At 47.0% G+C, this 17,644-nt stretch overlaps 1 protein-coding gene across 1 annotated transcript in view; it reads left to right on the plus strand.

The window, feature by feature from the left end:
- The window catches only part of EFCAB11 (EF-hand calcium binding domain 11), a 206,501-nt gene extending 203,067 nt beyond the window's left edge, over positions 1-3,434 (plus strand). The window contains exon 8 of the mRNA XM_088839380.1: positions 2,236-3,434. Coding sequence (XP_088695506.1) covers positions 2,236-2,266 — 31 coding nt within the window. The 3' untranslated portion in view covers positions 2,267-3,434. The remainder of the gene's footprint in view (positions 1-2,235) is intronic.
- The last annotated feature ends 14,210 nt before the right edge of the window (positions 3,435-17,644 follow it).

Here is a 17,644-nt window from a genome sequence, read left to right on the forward strand (position 1 = left end):
GTTCAACCCCTGGGTGGGGAAGATCCCCTGGAGTAGGGCAAGGCAACTCACTCTAGTATTCTTGCCTAGAGAATCCCATGGACAGAGGAGCCTGGAGGGCTACTGTCTGTGGGGTCACAAGAGTCAGACATGATTGAAGTGACTTAGCACACAGCACATATATATGGGTATAGACTGAGGCTGTGACAAATCTATCAAGGAAAACTAATCCTGCGTCTAAGACTAATGAATTACAGTCAGACTAAACCAGCAACATCAGGAGGCCACTGCTGCGTATGCATTGGTATCTGTGGACATTTAGCAGTATGTTTAAGTTGATGTAACCAGTCTATTCAAAAGGAGATCAGTCCTGGGTGTTCATTGGAAGGACTGATGCTAAAGCTGAAACTCCAATACTTTGGCCACCTCATGTGAAGAGTTGACTCACTTTGAAACTGGTTTACATGCACCAGCTCACTTAATCCTCATAACGACCCGGTAAGGGAGGTATTATTATTAAACAGTGTCTTTCAGAGGCTTAAACATTTATGCATGCTCTTTGATGCAACTGTGTGCCATCTCACCAGCATTTCCCGATCTCCTCCACCTCCCCGACCCTGGTGACCACCATTCTATCCCCTGCTTCTGTGTACTTGACCTCTCTGAGAGTTCACACACACATGAGACTGTGCAGTCATTTTCTTCTCAGGTCTGTATTATCTCACTTGGCAAAATGTCTTCCAGGCAGATCCATGTTGTTGCAAATGGCAAGATCTCATTTTCTCAGGCTGGATGATATTCCACTGACTTTATATACTACAGTTTCTATATTCACTCATCTGTCAATGGACATTTGGGTTGCTTCCATATTTTGGTCATTGTGAATAACGCCACAATGAACATGAGAGCACAGACCTCTCCTCGAGGTAACAGTGATTTCAGTGTCTAGGTTGAATGACCTACCAGTGGCTGTGTATGTCTAGAGGAGGGATTGCTGCCCACATGCTAGTTCTGTTTTTAGTTTTCGAGGAACGATCATGCTGTTTTCCATAGTAAAGGTGTTAGTTGCTCAGTCGTGTCCAACTCTTTGCAACTCCATGGTCTGTAGCCTGCCAGGCTCCTCTGTCCATGGAATTCTCCAGGCAAGAAAACTGACACGGGTTGCCACTTCCTTCTCCATTTTCCATAGTGGCTGCACCAATTCCATGCCCATCACCAGGGCAGGGGGGTTTCCTTTTCTCTACATCAGGACCGCTTACCTTTTCTCTTTTTCATTTGAGCTCTCCTAACAGGTGTGAGATGACATCTCGTTGTGGTTTTGGTTTACATTTCCCTGATGATTAGGGTTGAGAATATTTTAACAAACCAGTTAGCCGTTTTCATGTCTTCTTCAGAAAAATGTCTGTTCCTATCCTTAGCCCATTTTTTTAGATGGGTTGCTTCTTTTGCTATTGCGTAGTCTTGGTAGTTTAAAAACCTGTGGATACTAGAAAACCTTAAAACTTCACATGTGGTTCACGTCTGTTTCAGGCTTTGTGGGCCACGCAGCCCCTGTGACAGCTACTCAGCTGCCCTAGTAAGGCAAAAACAGACCGAGACCACATGTAAACAGGTGGACATCACTGTTCCAATAAAGATTTATTTATAAAAACAGGCAGATGCTCAGCAGGGGCTACGACCTGCTAAAGCCTGGTCCAGACCAGAGTTTCTTAACCTCGGCCCTCTTGATTTCTGATGCTGGACGGTTGGTTGTTGTGGGGCTGTCCTGTGTGCTGTGGGAGGTCTAGCAACATCCCTGGCTGCTGTCTCTAGATGCCAGCAGCACCACCTGCTCCAGTTCTGACAACTAAAATATCTCTGTTCTTATTGTTTAGTCATTAAATTGTGTCCAGTTCTTTTGAGACCCCATGGACTGTAGCCCGCGAGTCTCCTCTGTCTATGACTGCTGGAATGGGTTGTCATCTCCTTCTCCAGGGGATCTTTCTGACCCAGAGATTGAACCCACATCTCCTGCATTGGCAGGCAGATTCTTTAGCACAGAGCCACCAAGGAAACCCAAAATATCTCCAGAGGGTGCCAAATGACCCCTGAAAAAGGGACAAAAGTCACGCTGATGGAAAACCATCGGCCTCTCCTGTATGACTTTATTGTCATGGAGACAGAAACCGTGTACCTGTCTGGGTGTTTTAGCAGAATGCACAGTGAAGGCTGTGGGATCACATTTCCCCCACTTCTCTGCTTTTCTGTGTTTTCTAGACTCATCATATGTTACTTATTTCATATGTAAAAAGAACCCACAATTGTGCAGAAGAAAGAAGCAAAAATGACAAAGAGAAAATAATATGCCAGAAGGAAATCCACGGGTAGAAGCGGAGTGCAGCCTCGTCCCCAGAGGACAGGTTCTCCCCGGTCAGCCTTCACGTCCCACCCAAGAGGGACAACAGGCCGGGGGTGTGGGTGATCGGCCTCTGTGCCAACGATTCAGAAAGATGAGTCTGCCCCGTGGAGTAGGCACGCATCTGCATGGGGCAGCCTAAGTGTTCACCAAGGAGAAATGGACTGGATTTTGATTCCCACACGACACCTCCTAGGGTCTAAGGCTTATGGGGACCTCCAGAGCTGGAAACTTTAAGGGGAAGTAGAACATCACTTGAGAATAAAACGGAAAGCTGACTCTGTACAGCTGCTGCTCACAAAGGCCCAAGCAGTAGCATTTTAGCAACTGGAACAGTGCCAGCTCACTGACCCCGGGGAGCCCAGCCCGGCGCTCTGCGATGGCCCCGGGGGTGTGGGGAAGGGGAGGGAGGCTCACGAGGGAGGTGGCACATGTGTGATCACGGCTGGTTTCTGCCGTGACGTGGTGGAGACCAACACAGCATTGTAAAGCGATTTTCCTCCAATTAAAAAATAAGTTCAAAAAAGAAAATATTAAAAATAAATAAATAAAATAGTCACAGGTCACATTTGCTCTGTGCTCACCACATGCTGGGCAGGGTGCCAGAGGGCCTTCATGGTCATCTCCCTCAATTTTCCATGAAAGTTTTCCAAGCTCTGCTCGGTAGGTGCTGTTCTTATGAGTTTTATAGATGTGGAGACTGAGGGTTAGAGTAGTCCCTGGTCCAAGTCACCCAGCTGGCAAACGGTGGGACGGAGACTGTGGCGTGCAGTCTCTGAGGTAAGAGCTCCCCCTTCTCAAAGCTGGTTATCTAAGCTACAGGCTGCACACTTCCCCTTGGGATTCAGGTTCCCATTCTGAGTGAAAACATATCTACACGTGCCCTGAGAAAGTCGTTTCTAGCCAATCTGTCTTCGTGAGGAGGAAAAGCTCTTGCCCCGCTCATCGTCGGTGGGAAGCTCCAGGCACACTTGGAGCGTTTCCTGCGAGCGGCGGCGCTGAGGCGGCTGGCCGGCCGGAAGTGAGCCGGACCGGAAGTGAGCCGGACCGGAAGTGAGCCGGGACCGGAAGTCGGTCAGCCCAGGTGTGTGTGCGGCTCCTCGGCACCGGGAGGCCGCTGGTGGGGTCCCGCGGGTCTCTGTCCGCAGAGCAGGGCCTGGCCCGGGTCTGGGGAGGTGGCGGGCACGGCAAAGGGAGAGACAGCCTTCTCGATCGACGGCGCTGGCCGCGTGCAGACTGGCGTCCTCGCGGGGGAGGAGGTCAGGACCACACCCGTCGCCGTCTCCCCGGCGCACCCTCTCCTGCCACGGCCTTCGGCACAGACGTGATAGGAAACTGAGCTTAGGAATAGAGCGTTCTCCTCCTCAAGCGGACTCCCAGCCGCCCCTCCAAGCCCTGTAGTGGGTCCCTCACCTCACCGCCCCGCTTCCTGTCTCTGACCGAGGCAGAGGCGAAGCTTAGTTCTGTATTATTCGCTTATGTTGTCTTGTTTGTTTATGTATGAGAGAAAAGAAGGACTGGAGATACACTTCCTCAGAAAACAGACTTCAGGACAGAATATTTCTTGGGAAATATTCTTGTAGGAACAGCACCCGTCAGAAAGTGAAAGAAAGATTGGGCAGAAAAAGGAACTGAAGTTCAACTCAGCTGCAGAAGAGGCCTCTGCCCAGGTGAACTCTGAAGGTGGATGGCTGTTCAGAGATGTCTGGAACTGAGGCGAGAGACGGAATGCCTTGGTCCTTTTGGGTGTCTTGGCGACACACCGCAGTATCCACTCCAAGTGCCCTGCAGCGTTTGGCTGATTGTGGTGAGGCTGTGGGGTGCCTGAGTGACTACCTTCAGGGTCTGATACTTAATCTCTGAGGCTCAGAACCTGAATTTTTTTTATGGGTCCATAGATAATTAGCATCTCTGTGACAAGGTCATGCTAACTAAATTCAGACAACATTAATGAATACACAGCAAATTGATTTGTTTACAGTGAGATTGGCCTTTTGCAGTGATCAAAATGTTTGTATTCTTTATCTCTAATATCCCTTTTCCCAGGTTTAAATTGAAGCAGGAAGTAACTGGACTCCAAGAAATCTCTGTAAAGAGACAAATAGACAAATTGAATACCTTCAATTTGTCTTCTTACAGAGATGGGATGAGTAGCATGCAGAAACGTTTGTGACGGAATATGTTTCTTTGGCGTGCTGTGATTCATGGGGTCACAAAGAATCGGACACGACTGAGTGACTGAACTGAACTGGACTGAAGAAAAAAGAGAAGTCTAGGGCTTCCCTGATAGCTCAGTTGTAAAGAATCTGCCTGCAGTGCAAGAGACCCCGGTTCAATTCCTGCATTGGGAAGATCCCCTGGAGAAGGGAAAGACTCCCCACTCCAGTATTCCAACCTGGAGAATGCCATGAACTGTATGGTCCATGGGGTCGCAGAGTTGGACATGACTGAGCGACTTTTTCACTTTCAGTAAAATGTCCAAAAGGTACAAGAGAATCATGGTCCCAAAGGAGGCAAACTAAAGTGAACCATGATTTGGAGTCATGGGTGGGCTATCATAAAAGCATCAGACCATTCGGCTGGGAACACTCCCTGAGTCACCCAAGAGCTGTGACACTGGACCCGAAGAGAGAGACAGTCCTCGGCTCTCCAGGGAATGACAGCTACCTGCTTGAAATCATGTAAGTGCAGTTTTTGGTTTTCAACTCAGAATTGACCTACAGACCAAGAAGAGAGGACTTAGGGTTACAGAACAGAGTGTGATGCTGTCAGTCAGAGCAGAGGAAACGCACAGATCAAACTGACAGAAGGTGAAAGAGGGAAGAGGGAGCTGATCGCTTCATCTCTCACTGTGTGGAGGTAAGAAATCTTGTGTCAAGTCCATGGAACGAGAAATACAATTTAAAGTATATTCTTATAAAAGGAACCCAAAGATGAATTAAAAATAATACAGAGAGCACCAAACTTTGGCAGGGAAAAGAAGTAAAAGCAGAATAAGTAAATGTTCCTCTTCAGTTACTGATAAATAATGTACAGTATGGATCAGTTATCAAAGACAGATGTAAACATATTTCTTACAGTTACGGGATAACCACCAGAGGACACATAAACAGAAACGACCCAGCAGTTGGTTTTGGGGTGTGGTTGTGGGTGGAGATGATTTGAGGAGGAAGAATGTGCCTTTGGTAGAATTTTATCATATATATATGTGTATATATATATATTCCTTTCAAATTTTGAAAACTATGTGAAACTTTTAAATTACCAAGTAAAGCTTAATCATTTACCAGAAAGACATTTGGTGGGTATAAATTTGCCCTGAAGTGGAGGACAGAGCTCTCACATTCTGGGAAAGCCCAGTGGAATCCCCTTCAGCAGCACCGAGGACCCATCTTTGGTGTCCCCAGTCTCAGGACCTGTCTCTGCCAAAAAGACCTGGGTCCTCGTGGATGCATTTTAACTGGCCAGACCCATTTCTCCTGCTCACCACTCCAGCGTGACCCAGCAGCGTGGGTCAGTGTGAGAGTCGCCCGACCTCTCCCAGGGGAGCCTGCTTTAATCCCCTGGGGCTCAAACAGGGCATAACTGGAACCGGGGTCCCCAACTGTGGCACGCTAGGCTCTCTTGGGGAGATTTAAAGATATATTCTGGCCCAGGCTCCACATTAGACCAATGAAGTCTATAACGCAGGATTTATTATTTTAGAAAGATCCCCCAGGTGTTTCTATCGTGCAGTTAGACAGACAGTCCTCGACCCGGGTTAGCTCGTACTTGCTTCATCATCACTGTCCTTCCCTTTCTTCTTCCCAGCCAGCATCTGAACCTCCCACGACCCCTTCCCCTAGGACTCTCCACCTCGTTTCTTTGATCCCACCCGCCCTGACTCTCTTCCTCTCTGCTGAGCCGGCTCAGTCTGCTCCTGGGGCCCCCTGGCTGGCCCTCTCGGGGCTCTTCTCTCTGTGTTGTTTCTAGTCTGTCAAGAATTTCAGCTACCTTTTTGATCCACCATTATCATCACACTAGGCTGGCTCCCAAATCGTCCCCTCCATCCAAGATCTCTCCCCCGAGACCCAGAACCGGATATCCGCCTGCCTACAGGGCCTCTCCAGTGTGACACCTCGCAGGCACATCAAACAAAAACCTGCCCCCGTTGAAACTCTTCACCTATTACCTCCAGCCCTTTCTCCCATCTTTGCTGCCATGTTAAATGGCGCTGATTACCCACCCCCATTTGGTTACACAAACCCAGACTCCCAGGATCCTCCAGACACCGCTCTCTTCCTCCGAACACCATCCCATGCGTTCTGTCTTAGTCAGCCCTCTCCGGCTCCATCTCTGTGGCTTGGTTTCGGGTCAGCCCATCATTCTCTGGATGTCTGCGACGATCTCCTAGCCAGTCTCCCTGCCTTAATCACATCCCCTTTCAATGCTCGCTTGGGCCAGAGGGATCCTTCCAAAGCACAAACATGACTGTGTCAATCTCGCGCTTAAGACCCTTCAATCTCTTCCTCGCGGCCTTCCAAGTCCAAACTTAGAAAGGTCCCCAGGCGCGCAGCTGCTCGCTCCTCCCTTCCTCTCCTTTCAGCACCTGCCGCCGCCAACAGGTGCCGCCTGCGTCTCCCCAGGCCGCGCCACCCACTGCCTGCCCCATCCCTCTGATCCCCCAGCCTGCTTCCCCCCAGCTTCCCCCTGCAGTCTCCGGAGGCTGGGACGCCCTCCCCGACCTTCAGTGGTCCCCTCCTCACGCTTCTCGATCAGGCTCAGACCTCACCACCTCCCCGTCACCTCTTCCTCTTAGCTGCCTAGGGCCTGGAAAACAGTAGGTGTGTCAAGAAACGTTTACAGAATGAACAGACGCACAGCGCTGTGAATCTCAGAGAGGAAGTAGAATTACTACGTGATACAAGTGAAAAAGAGAATTATAACTGATCTCTAAACAGAGTCGGACATGACTGAAGTGACTTAGCAGCAGCAGCAGCAGCAATCCTCCAATACCTTGACTTTAAAGGAGGATTTTGAGTGTACTCTAAAGAGCCCTGAGGGTCCCACCAAGCCCCCCCCCAACAAAGACCCTCACTGGGGATTCCCATTTTAAACAAGCTTGCTTTATTTTAATCGAGTCTACATATTGGTCTTCTGAGAAAGGTCTAGTTTGAACAAAGTTTTTTGTAGCTAAGAAATATCTGAAAGCCACTGGTGTCAATTATTCAGATACTTAAGGTAAAATATACATTTCTATTCAAATTACTCCCCACAAAAGTTCTCATCAGTGTTTCTTTTCTTAAGCAGAATAGGCATGTTTTCTCCTGGTTTTTCTTAGTGTCTTAATGACATAGTGTCTTTTTTTTCCTTTTGGGCTTTAAAAATAAATTATTATCTTGAGTGGCTAATACATGCAGCTAGTCAAAAAAGGGGGGAATTCAGTCACAAAAGAAGCCTCTGCACAAGCACACATTCTTCCATCTCCAGAGACTATTCTGTAGCTGGCTTCAGCATGTCCTTCCAGAGAAAGGGGTCACTGTTCTAGGGGTCAGGAGGCACATCCACTGGCCAGGGACAGTGGAAAGAGAAGCCTTCTAAACGCCACTGATGGCTGAGTCATTACACACTCAGGACAGCCCCGGAGAGACACCTGGCCCCGCCATCCAGTGCCATCAGAAGGAGGGCTCGACACCCCTCTTCCAACATCAAAACCCTTTCTTTTGGCAGACAACGTCTAGCATTTGCTTGGCTCGTATCCAAATACCCATTTAGGTCAACTTATTTACTTACCTCAGGGCACATTTTCCTCCTAATACATTTTGGAGGAGTTGGTAGAAAATTACACTACTTAAAATGAGACAGTCTGTGGGTGCTTTACTGAGGCTTTTTTTTACAGTAAGTATTTCCTATTTCAATAGATGGTGTTGAGACAGTTGACTCTCACAGAGGAAATAATTAGACAGTCCTACCTATCCCCATCACAGAAATAAAGATGTACTGAAGATCTGAACATGGCAAAAATGTTCTAGAACTATTAGAAAAAAAATATAAGAAAAGGCCAGAATTGTGAGAAAATAAATTATGAATTGGGGAGAGAAAAGATGTTTTTTTTTTTTTTAAGTGACACCAAAAAAGACATAAATAGAGATACATCTGATTACACCTAATTAGAAAACTTTTGTCAAAATAATGCCATGAGCAAGATTAAAAGACACTTGGTAGCCTGGGAGAAGGATTTACAAAAGAACTTGCAGACAGAGGATTGTTATCTAAGATGTGTATAATTCCCACAAGTCAGGTAGAAGAAGAGGTACAGTCTAAACTGAAAACAGACAAAGGATACACACTGAGAATTTATAGAAGAAATAAGAAAGGGCAATGTATGAAAAGATAGTTTCATATATAATGGTTCTTGTTTAGTTGCTAAGTTGTGTCCAACTCCTTTGCGACACCATGGACTGTAGCCCACCAGGCTCCTCTGTCCATGGAATTTCCCAGGCAAGAATCCTGGAGTGGGTTGCCATTTTCTTCTCCAGGGCATATATAATTCAGTTCAGTTCAGTCGCTCAGTCGTGTCCGACTCTCCGCGACCCCATGAATCATAGCACGCCAGGGCTCACTGTCCATCACCAACTCCCGGAGTACACTCAAACTCATGTCCACAGAGTTGGTGATGCCATCCAGCCATCTCATTCTCCGTCGTCCCCTTCTCCTCCCGCCCCCAACCTTTCCCAGCATCAGAGTCTTTTCCAGTGAGTCAACTCGTCGCATGAGGTGGCCAAAGTATTGCAGTTTCAGCTTTAGCATCAGTCCTTCCAATGAACATCCAGGATTGATCTCCTTTAGAATGGACTGGTTGGATCTCCTTGCAGTATAAGGGACTCTCAAGAGTCTTCTCCAACACCACAGTTCAAAAGCATCAATTCTTCGGCGATCAGCTTTCTTCACAGTCCAACTCTCACATCCATACATGACCACGGGAAAAACCATTGCCTTGACTAGGCGGACCTTGGTTGGCAAAGTAATGTCTTTGCTTTTTAATATACTATCAAGTTTGGTCATAACTTTCCTTCCAAGGAGCAAGCGTCTTTTAATTTCATGGCTGCAATCAGCGTCTGCAGTGATTTTGGAGCCCAAAAAAATAAAGTCTGACACTGTTTCCACTGTTTTTCCATCTATTTCCCATGAAGTGATGGGACCAGATGCCATGATCTTTGTTTTCTGAATGTTGAGCTTCAAGCCAACCTTTTCACTCTCCTCTTTCACTTTCATCAAGAGGCTTTTGAGTTCCTCTTCACTTTCTGCCATAAGGGTAGTGTCATCTGCATATCTGAGGTTATTGATATTTCTCCCAGCAATCTTGATTCCAGCTTGTGCTTCTTCCAGCCCAGCGTTCCTCATGATGTACTCTGCATATAAGTTAAATAAGCAAGGTGACAATATACAACCTTGACGTACACCTTTTCCTATTTGGAACCAGTCTGTTGTTCCATGTCCAGTTCTGACTGTTGCTTCCTGACCTGCATACAGGTTTCTCAAGAGGCAGGTCAGGCGGTCTGGTATTCCCATCTCTTTCAGGATTTTCCACAGTTTATTGTGATCCACACAGTCAAAGGCTTTGGCATAGTCAATGAAGCAGAAATAGATGTTTTTCTGAAACTCGCTTGCTTTCTCCATGATCCAGCGGATGTTGGCAATTTGATCTCTGGTGCCTCTGCCTTTTCTAAAACCTGCTTGAACATCTGGGAGTTCACGGTTTACATACTGCTGAAGCCTGGCTTGGAGAATTTTGAGCATGACTTTACTAGCGTTTGAGATGAGTGCAATTGTGCGGTAGTTTGAGCATTCTTTGGCATTGCCTTTCTTTGGGATTGGAATGAAGACTGACCTCTTCCAGTCCTGTGGCCACTGCTGAGTTTTCCAAATCTGCTGGCATATTGAGTGCAGCACTTTCACAGCATCATCTTTCAAGACTTGAAATAGCTCAACTGGAATTCCATCACCTCCACTAGCTTTGTTTGTAGTGATGCTTTCTAAAGCCCACTTGACTTCACATTCCAAGATGTCTGGCTCTAGGTCAGTGATCACGTTATCGTGACTATCTTGGTCGTGAAGATCTTTTTTGTACAGTTCTTCTGTGTATTCCTGCCACCTCTTCTTAATATCTTCTGCTTCTGTTAGGTCCATACCATTTCTGTCCTTTATCGAGCCCATCTTTGCATGAAATGTCCCCTTGGAATCTCTAATTTTCTTGAAGAGGTCTCTTGTTTTTCCTATTCTGTTGTTTTCCTCTATTTCTTTGCATTGATCACTGAGGAAGGCTTTCTTATCTCTCCTTGCTATTCTTTGGAACTCTGCATTCAGATGCTTATATCTTTCCTTTTCTCCTTTGCTTTTCGCCTCTCTTCTTTTCACACCTATTTGTAAGGCCTCCTCAGACAGCCATTTCGCTCTTTTGCATTTCTTTTCCATGGGGATGGTCTTGGTCCCTGTCTCCTGTACAATGTCACGAACCTCCGTCCAGAGTTCATCAGGCACTCTATCAGATCTAGTCCCTTAAATCTATTTCTCACTTCCACTGTATAATCATAAGGGATTTGATTGAGGTCATATCTGAATGGTCTAGTGGTTTTCCCTACTTTCTTCAATTTAAGTCTGAATTTGGCAATAAGGAGTTCATGATCTGAGCCACAGTCAGCTCCTAGTCTTGTTTTTGCTGACTGTATACAGCTTCTCCATCTTTGGTTGCAAAGAATATAATCAATCTGATTTCGGTGTTGACCATCTGGTGATGTCCATGTGTAGAGTCTTCTCTTGTGTTGTTGGAAGTGGGTGTTTGCTATGACCAGTGCGTTCTCTTGACAAAACTCTATTAGCCTTTGCCCTGCTTCATTCCGTGCTCCAAGGCCAAATTTGCCAGTTACTCCAGGTGTTTCTTGACTTCCTACCTTTGCATTCCAGTCCCCTATAATGAAAAGGACATCTTTTTTGGGTGTTAGTTCAAAAAGGTCTTGTAGATCTTCATAGAACCGATTAACTTCGGCTTCTTCAGCATTACTGGTTGGGGCATAGGCCTGGATTACTGTAATATTGAATGGTTTGCCTTGGAAAAGAACAGAAATCATTCTGTCATTTTTAAGATTGCATCCAAGTACTGCATTTCGGACTCTTTTGTTGACCATGATGGCTACTCCATTTCTTCTAAGGGATTCCTGCCCACAGTAGTAGATATAATGGTCATCCGAGTTAAATTCACCCATTCCAGTCCATTTTAATTCACTGATTCCTAGAATGTCGACGTTCACTCTTGCCATCTCCTGTTTGACCACTTCCTATTTGCCTTGATTCATGGACCTAACATTCCAGGTTCCAATGCAATATTGCTCTTTACAGCACCGGACCTTGCTTCTATCACCGGTTACATCCACAGCTGGGTATTGGTTTTGCTTTGGCTCCATCCCTTCATTCCTTCTAGAGTTATTTCTCCGCTGATCTCCAGTAGCATACTGGACACTGGGGAACTCCTCATTCAGTATCCTATCATTTTGCCCTTTGTTACTGTTCATTTAATCTCAAGGCAAGTATACTGAAGTGGTTTGCCATACCCTTCTCCAGTGGACCACATTCGGCTGTGGTCCATGTGATCAGATCGGCTAGTTTCCTGTGATTATGATTTCAGTGTGTCTGCCTTCTGATGCCCCCTAGCAATACCTACTGTCTTATTTGGGTTTCTCTTACCTTGGTCATGGAAAATCTCTTCACAGCCGCTCCAGCAAAGTGCAGCCACTGTACCTTACCTTGAACAAGGGGTATCTCCTCAATGCCGCCCCTCCTGACCTTGAACGCGGAGTAGCTCCTCTCGGCCCTTCTGCGCCCGCGCATCCACCGCCTGTTGGACGTGGGGTAGCTCCTCTTGGCCGCCGGCCCTGGCCTCAGGCGTGGGGTAGCTCCTCACGGCCGCACCTCTTTGCGTGGTTCGTTGTGCCGGGGCCGGTGTCTCTCGCATCGTGTCTGCGCCACCGGGGCTGGCGTCTCTAAGGCAGTACATTTTTTTTTTTTGGTCAATCATTTCAGCACAGATTTTTAAGTCTAAGGATGTTAAATGTTGGCCAGGATGTGGAGGAACTAACTGTCATTGAGAGGATGAACTGATGCAGATGCTTTAGAGAATGGTCTGGTGGCATCTTGGAAGTTTGAAAATGTGCATCTCATTTAATCCAGCAATTTCATTTCTTGGCATCACCCTAGAGCTACTCCTACATGTGTGCACAAGAAGCCATGGTCAAGGATACGTATCTGTGCTGTTTCCAGCTAAATGTCCACCACTAGGGGAATGGCTAAAAACATTGTGAAAGTGGAAGTCACTCAGTCGTGTCCGATGCTTTGCAACCCCGTGGACTATAACTTGCCAGGCTCCTCTGTCCATGGGATTCTCCAGGCCAGAATACTGGAGTGGGTAGCCTTTCCCTCCTCCAGAGGATCTTCCCAACCCAGGGATCAAACCCAGGTCTCCTGAATTGCAGGTGGATTGTTCACCAGCTGAGCCATGAGGGAAGCACGATGCGGCCTGTACATTCTGTGGAATAGTTTGCTGCTGGTATTGGTCTTGTTGGGCTCCCATTGAAAAGTTTGACAGATCAGGTGGTTTAGATGACAGAAATCTACTCTCACATTTCTGGAGCCTAAGTGTCAGCAGCATCGGTCTCTCCTGAGGCCTCTCTGCTTGGCTTGTAGATGGTCGTGTTCGCTCTGTTTTCACATGGTCTTCTTTCTGTGTGTCTCTGTCCTAATCTCCTCTTCCATCAGGATGCCAATAGTATTGGATCAGGCTTTACCCTAATGACCCAAGCTCAGTTCAGCTCAGTCGCCCAGTCGTGTCCGACTCTTTGCGACCCCATGAATCATAGCACACCAGGCCTTCCTGTCCATCACCAACTCCCCGAGCTTACTCAAACTCATGTCCATTGAGTCGGTGATGCCATCCAGCCATCTCATTCTCTGTCGTCCCCTTCTCCTCCCGCCCCAATTCCTCCCAGCATCAGGGTCTTTTCCAGTGAGTCAACTCGTCGCATGAGGTGGCCAAAGTATTGCAGTTTCAGCTTCAGCATCAGTCCTTCCAATGAACACCCAGGATTGATCTCCTTTAGAATGGACCGGTTGGATCTCCTTGCAGTCCAAGGGACTCTCAAGAGTCTTCTCCAACACCACAGTTCAAAAGCATCAATTCTTTGGCGCTCAGCTTTCTTCGTAGTCCAACTCTCTGCAAGGAATGGGTCAGATATACATCCAACAATGCAGCGTCAACTCAGAAAACAATGTTGAGTTGAAAGGGCCCAATGCAAAGAGGGAGCACACACATGCACAATGCAAAGCGTGCACATTACATATGCTACCACTTGCCATTATGGGCATGAAACACACACACATTCACCTACACAAGAATCTTGTGTATAAGCATGTCGGTGTTCTGGAAGGATCGATTCAAACGCATTGGAGGTTGCCTCTATGTCAGTTGGTTAAATGTGACTTTAGCTGTAGTGCTTCATTTCTATGGAAACACTGGAAGCAAATACGGTGGGATGTGCGTGGTTTTAATTCTAAGTAGTATAATGCGGGAGTTTGGTTGTTACAGTCTTCCTAGTGTTCACATATTTCAATTATGCAGGAAGTTAGAAAAGCAAAAAGGAAGACCGTCTCCTCCGTTCCTAAAGGGACTTTGCATTTATTTTCTGGTGAAGTCCAACCATAAGGCCTTCCCTGGTGGCACAGTGGTAAAGAATCCGCCTGCAGTGCAGTAGATTTGCAGGAGAAGCAGGTTCAGTCCCTGGGTCGGGAAGATCCCCTGGAGGAGGGCATGGCAACCCACTCCAGTTTTCTTGCCTGGGAAGTCCCATGGACAGAGGAGCCTGGGGGGCTACAGTCCACGGGGTCACAGAGAGTCGGACACGACTGAGCGGTCTAAACAACCACCGCCATAAAGGAGCTGCACTTCAGCTCTGCCTCCCTCAAAGAGCACTACTCCTCCCACTGCATACTGACATCATGAAACAACAGCATGCTTCAGGCATCAGCCCTCTGAGCTTCCTTTCGAGTTCTTTCTAAGAAGGTGGTCCATGACCCTGTCTGCCACCTCATGCTGTTTCTCCTTTATGAAGACTATTCTGGAGATATTTTCCTGAAGTGATAAATTCCTTTTAGAATGAAGAGGGGCATAAATAAGTAAGATGAGTATAATATCAAATGCAATAAACTTTTCTCCACTTGGGGATAACAGACTCATGCCTTTAGAAGGATGAGAGCAAGCTTCACAGAACTCCTACCATGTCCCAGGCACTCTGCTGGAAACCTTAAATCACTGTGACTTGAATTTTGATTTTCATAACCTTCTGGAGCAGGTTATGAGCAATAGTGAGTTTGAACTGTGGTATTGAAGAAGACTCTTGAGAGTCCCTTGAACTGCAAGGGGATCTAACCAGTCCATCCTGAAGGAGATCAACCCTGAGTATTCACTGGAAGGACTGATGCTGAAGCTGAAGCTCCAAAACTTTGGCCACTTGATGTGAAGAGTTGACTCACAGGAAAAGACCCTGATGCTGGGAAAGATTGAGGGCAGGAGGAGAAGAGGGTGGCAGATGATGAAATGGTTAGATAGCACCAGTGACTCAGTGGACTCAATAGACATGAGTGTGAGCCAACTCCAGCAGAGAGTGAAGGGCAGGGAAGCCTGGTGAGCTGCAGTCCATGGGTTGCAAAGAGTAGGACCCAAGTTAACAACTGAACAACGACAACAAGTCTCAGTAACTTGTCCAGAGTCACAGAGTGAATGACCGAACCAGACTGACTTCAAACCAAGATAAAATATTTTGATGAAAATATCTGGGAAGCCAGAGCAGTTTATGACTGTACGGGGAACGGAAGAGGGAAAAGAGACACGTTTGTGTGAATTTGTTGAAAATCTACTTCCAGAGCAACAATTTTAGATTTTACACTCCAGTTTTGAAATGAGGAGACTAAAACTCAGAAATAAAATAACTTTGCTCTTGTTGTTCAAGATGACTGAAAAAAGCACTCTATGTGGTAGGGCTATTATTAGAATGAGAGAAGGGTTTCAAGGTAAGGCTCCTCCATGGAAAATACATTGAACGCTTGCATACATTGTATTCTTCTGTCCCCTTGTATTTTCTTAAATGTTTATCTGGCCGTGTTGGGTCTCACTTGCGGCATGCAGGACCTTTAGCTGCAGCATGGGAACACTTTGTTGAGGCATGTGGGATCAGCTCCCTGACCAGGGATTGAACCCAGACCCCCTGCATTGGGAGTGGGGAGTCTTAGCCACTGGACCACCAGGCAAGTCCTCATCCCATTGCACTAGTCAGCTCAGATGGCCTTAACGAAGTACCAGAGTCTGCAGGGACGTAGAGGTCAGAAATGTACTAACAGAAGTGTATCTTCTCACGATTTTGAAGATGAGAGGTCTGAAGTCAGGTGTCTGCAGGGCTGGTTTCCTCTGAGGCCTCTCCCCTTAGGGTGCAGATGGCCCCCTTCTCCCCGAGTCTTCACATGGTCACCCCGCTGTGCGTGCTGTGTCCACATTTTCTCTTCTTACAAGGATTCCAGTCGTATATTGGATTACGGCCCACACTGATGACCTCCTGTTAGTTTAGTTACCTCTTTAAAGACCCTGTTGTCAGATGCAGCAATGTTCTGAGGTTCACTTAGTTCAGTTCAGTCGCTCAGTCATGTCTGACTCTTTGTGACCCCATGAACCACAGCACACCAGGCCTCCCTGTCCATCACCAACTCCTGGAGTTTACCCAAACTCATGTCCATCAAGTCGATGATGCCATCCAACCATCTCATCCTCTGTCATCCCCTTCTCCTCCTGCCCTCAATCTTTCCCAACATCAGGGTCTTTTCAAATGAGTCAGCTCTTCGCATCAGGTGGCCAAAGTATTGGAGTTTCAGCTTCAACATCAGTCCTTCCAATGAACACCCAGGACTGATCTCCTTTAGGATGGACCGGTTGGATCTCCTTGCAGCCCAAGGGACTCTCAAGAGTCTTCTCCAACACCACAGTTCAAAAGCATCAATTCTTCGGCAATCAGCTTTCTTTATGGTCTAACTCTCACATCTATACATGACCACTGGAAAAACCATAGCCTTGACTCAGTTCAGTTCAGTTCCGTCGCTCAGTCGTGTCCGACTCTTTGCGACCCCTTGGACTGTAGCCTAACCAGGTTTCTCCGTCCATGGGATTCTCCAGGCAAGAATACTGGAGTGGGTTACCGTTTCCTTCTCCAGGGGATCTTCCCGACCCAGGGATCGAACCCGGGTCTCCTGCATTGGAGGCATTCGCTTTAACCTCTGAGCCACCGGGGAGAATAGCCTTGACTAGACGGACCTTTGTTGGCAAAGTAATGTCTCTGCTTTTGAATATGCGGTCTAGGTTGGTCATAACTTTCCTTCCAAGGAGTAAACATCTTTTAATTTCATGGCTGCAATCACCATCTGCAGTGATTTTGGAGCCCAGAAAAATAAAGTCTGACACTGTTTCCACTGTTTGCCCATCTATCTGCCATGAAGTGATGGGACTGGATGCCATGATCTTAGTTTTCTGAATGTTGAGCTTTAAGCCAACTTTTTCACTCTCCGCTTTCACTTTCATCAAGAGGCTCTTTAGTTCTTCTTCACTTTCTGCCATAAGGGTGATGTCATCTGCATATCTGAGGTTATTGATATTTCTCCCAGCAGTCTTGATTCCAGCTTGTGCTTCCTCCAGCCCAGCATTTCTCATGATGTACTCTGCATATAAGTTAAATAAGCAGGGTGACAATATACAGCCTTGACGTACTCCTTTCCCTATCTGGAACCAGTCTGTTGTTCCATGTCCAGTTCTAACTGTTGCTTCCTGACCTGCATACAGATTTCTCAAGAGGTACTAGGGGTTAGATCTGCCACATATGAATTTAAGAAGACCCTGTTTAGCCTCACCTGGTGCCTAGATGGTAAAGAATCTGCCTGCAAGGCAGGAGACCCAGGCTCAATCCCTGGGTCGGGAAGATTCCCCTGGAGAAGGAATGGCTGCCCACTCCAGTATTCTTTCCTGGAAAGTTCCATGGGCAAAGGAGCCTGGTGGGCTACAGTCCATGGGGTCCAGGAGAATCAGACACAACTGAGTAACTAACACACACACACTCTTCAACCTGTAACACTGTCACGCAGGGTGAGGGTCCCTCCGTGCCCACACTACTGAGGAACAAGTGGTTTGGAAGTTTCTATGGTCTGGAG

This window comes from Moschus berezovskii, chromosome 9 (assembly GCF_049115385.1).
Source record: "Moschus berezovskii isolate FMDL1 chromosome 9, NW_MosBer_1.0, whole genome shotgun sequence".
Classification (NCBI taxonomy): Eukaryota; Metazoa; Chordata; class Mammalia; order Artiodactyla; family Moschidae; genus Moschus; species Moschus berezovskii.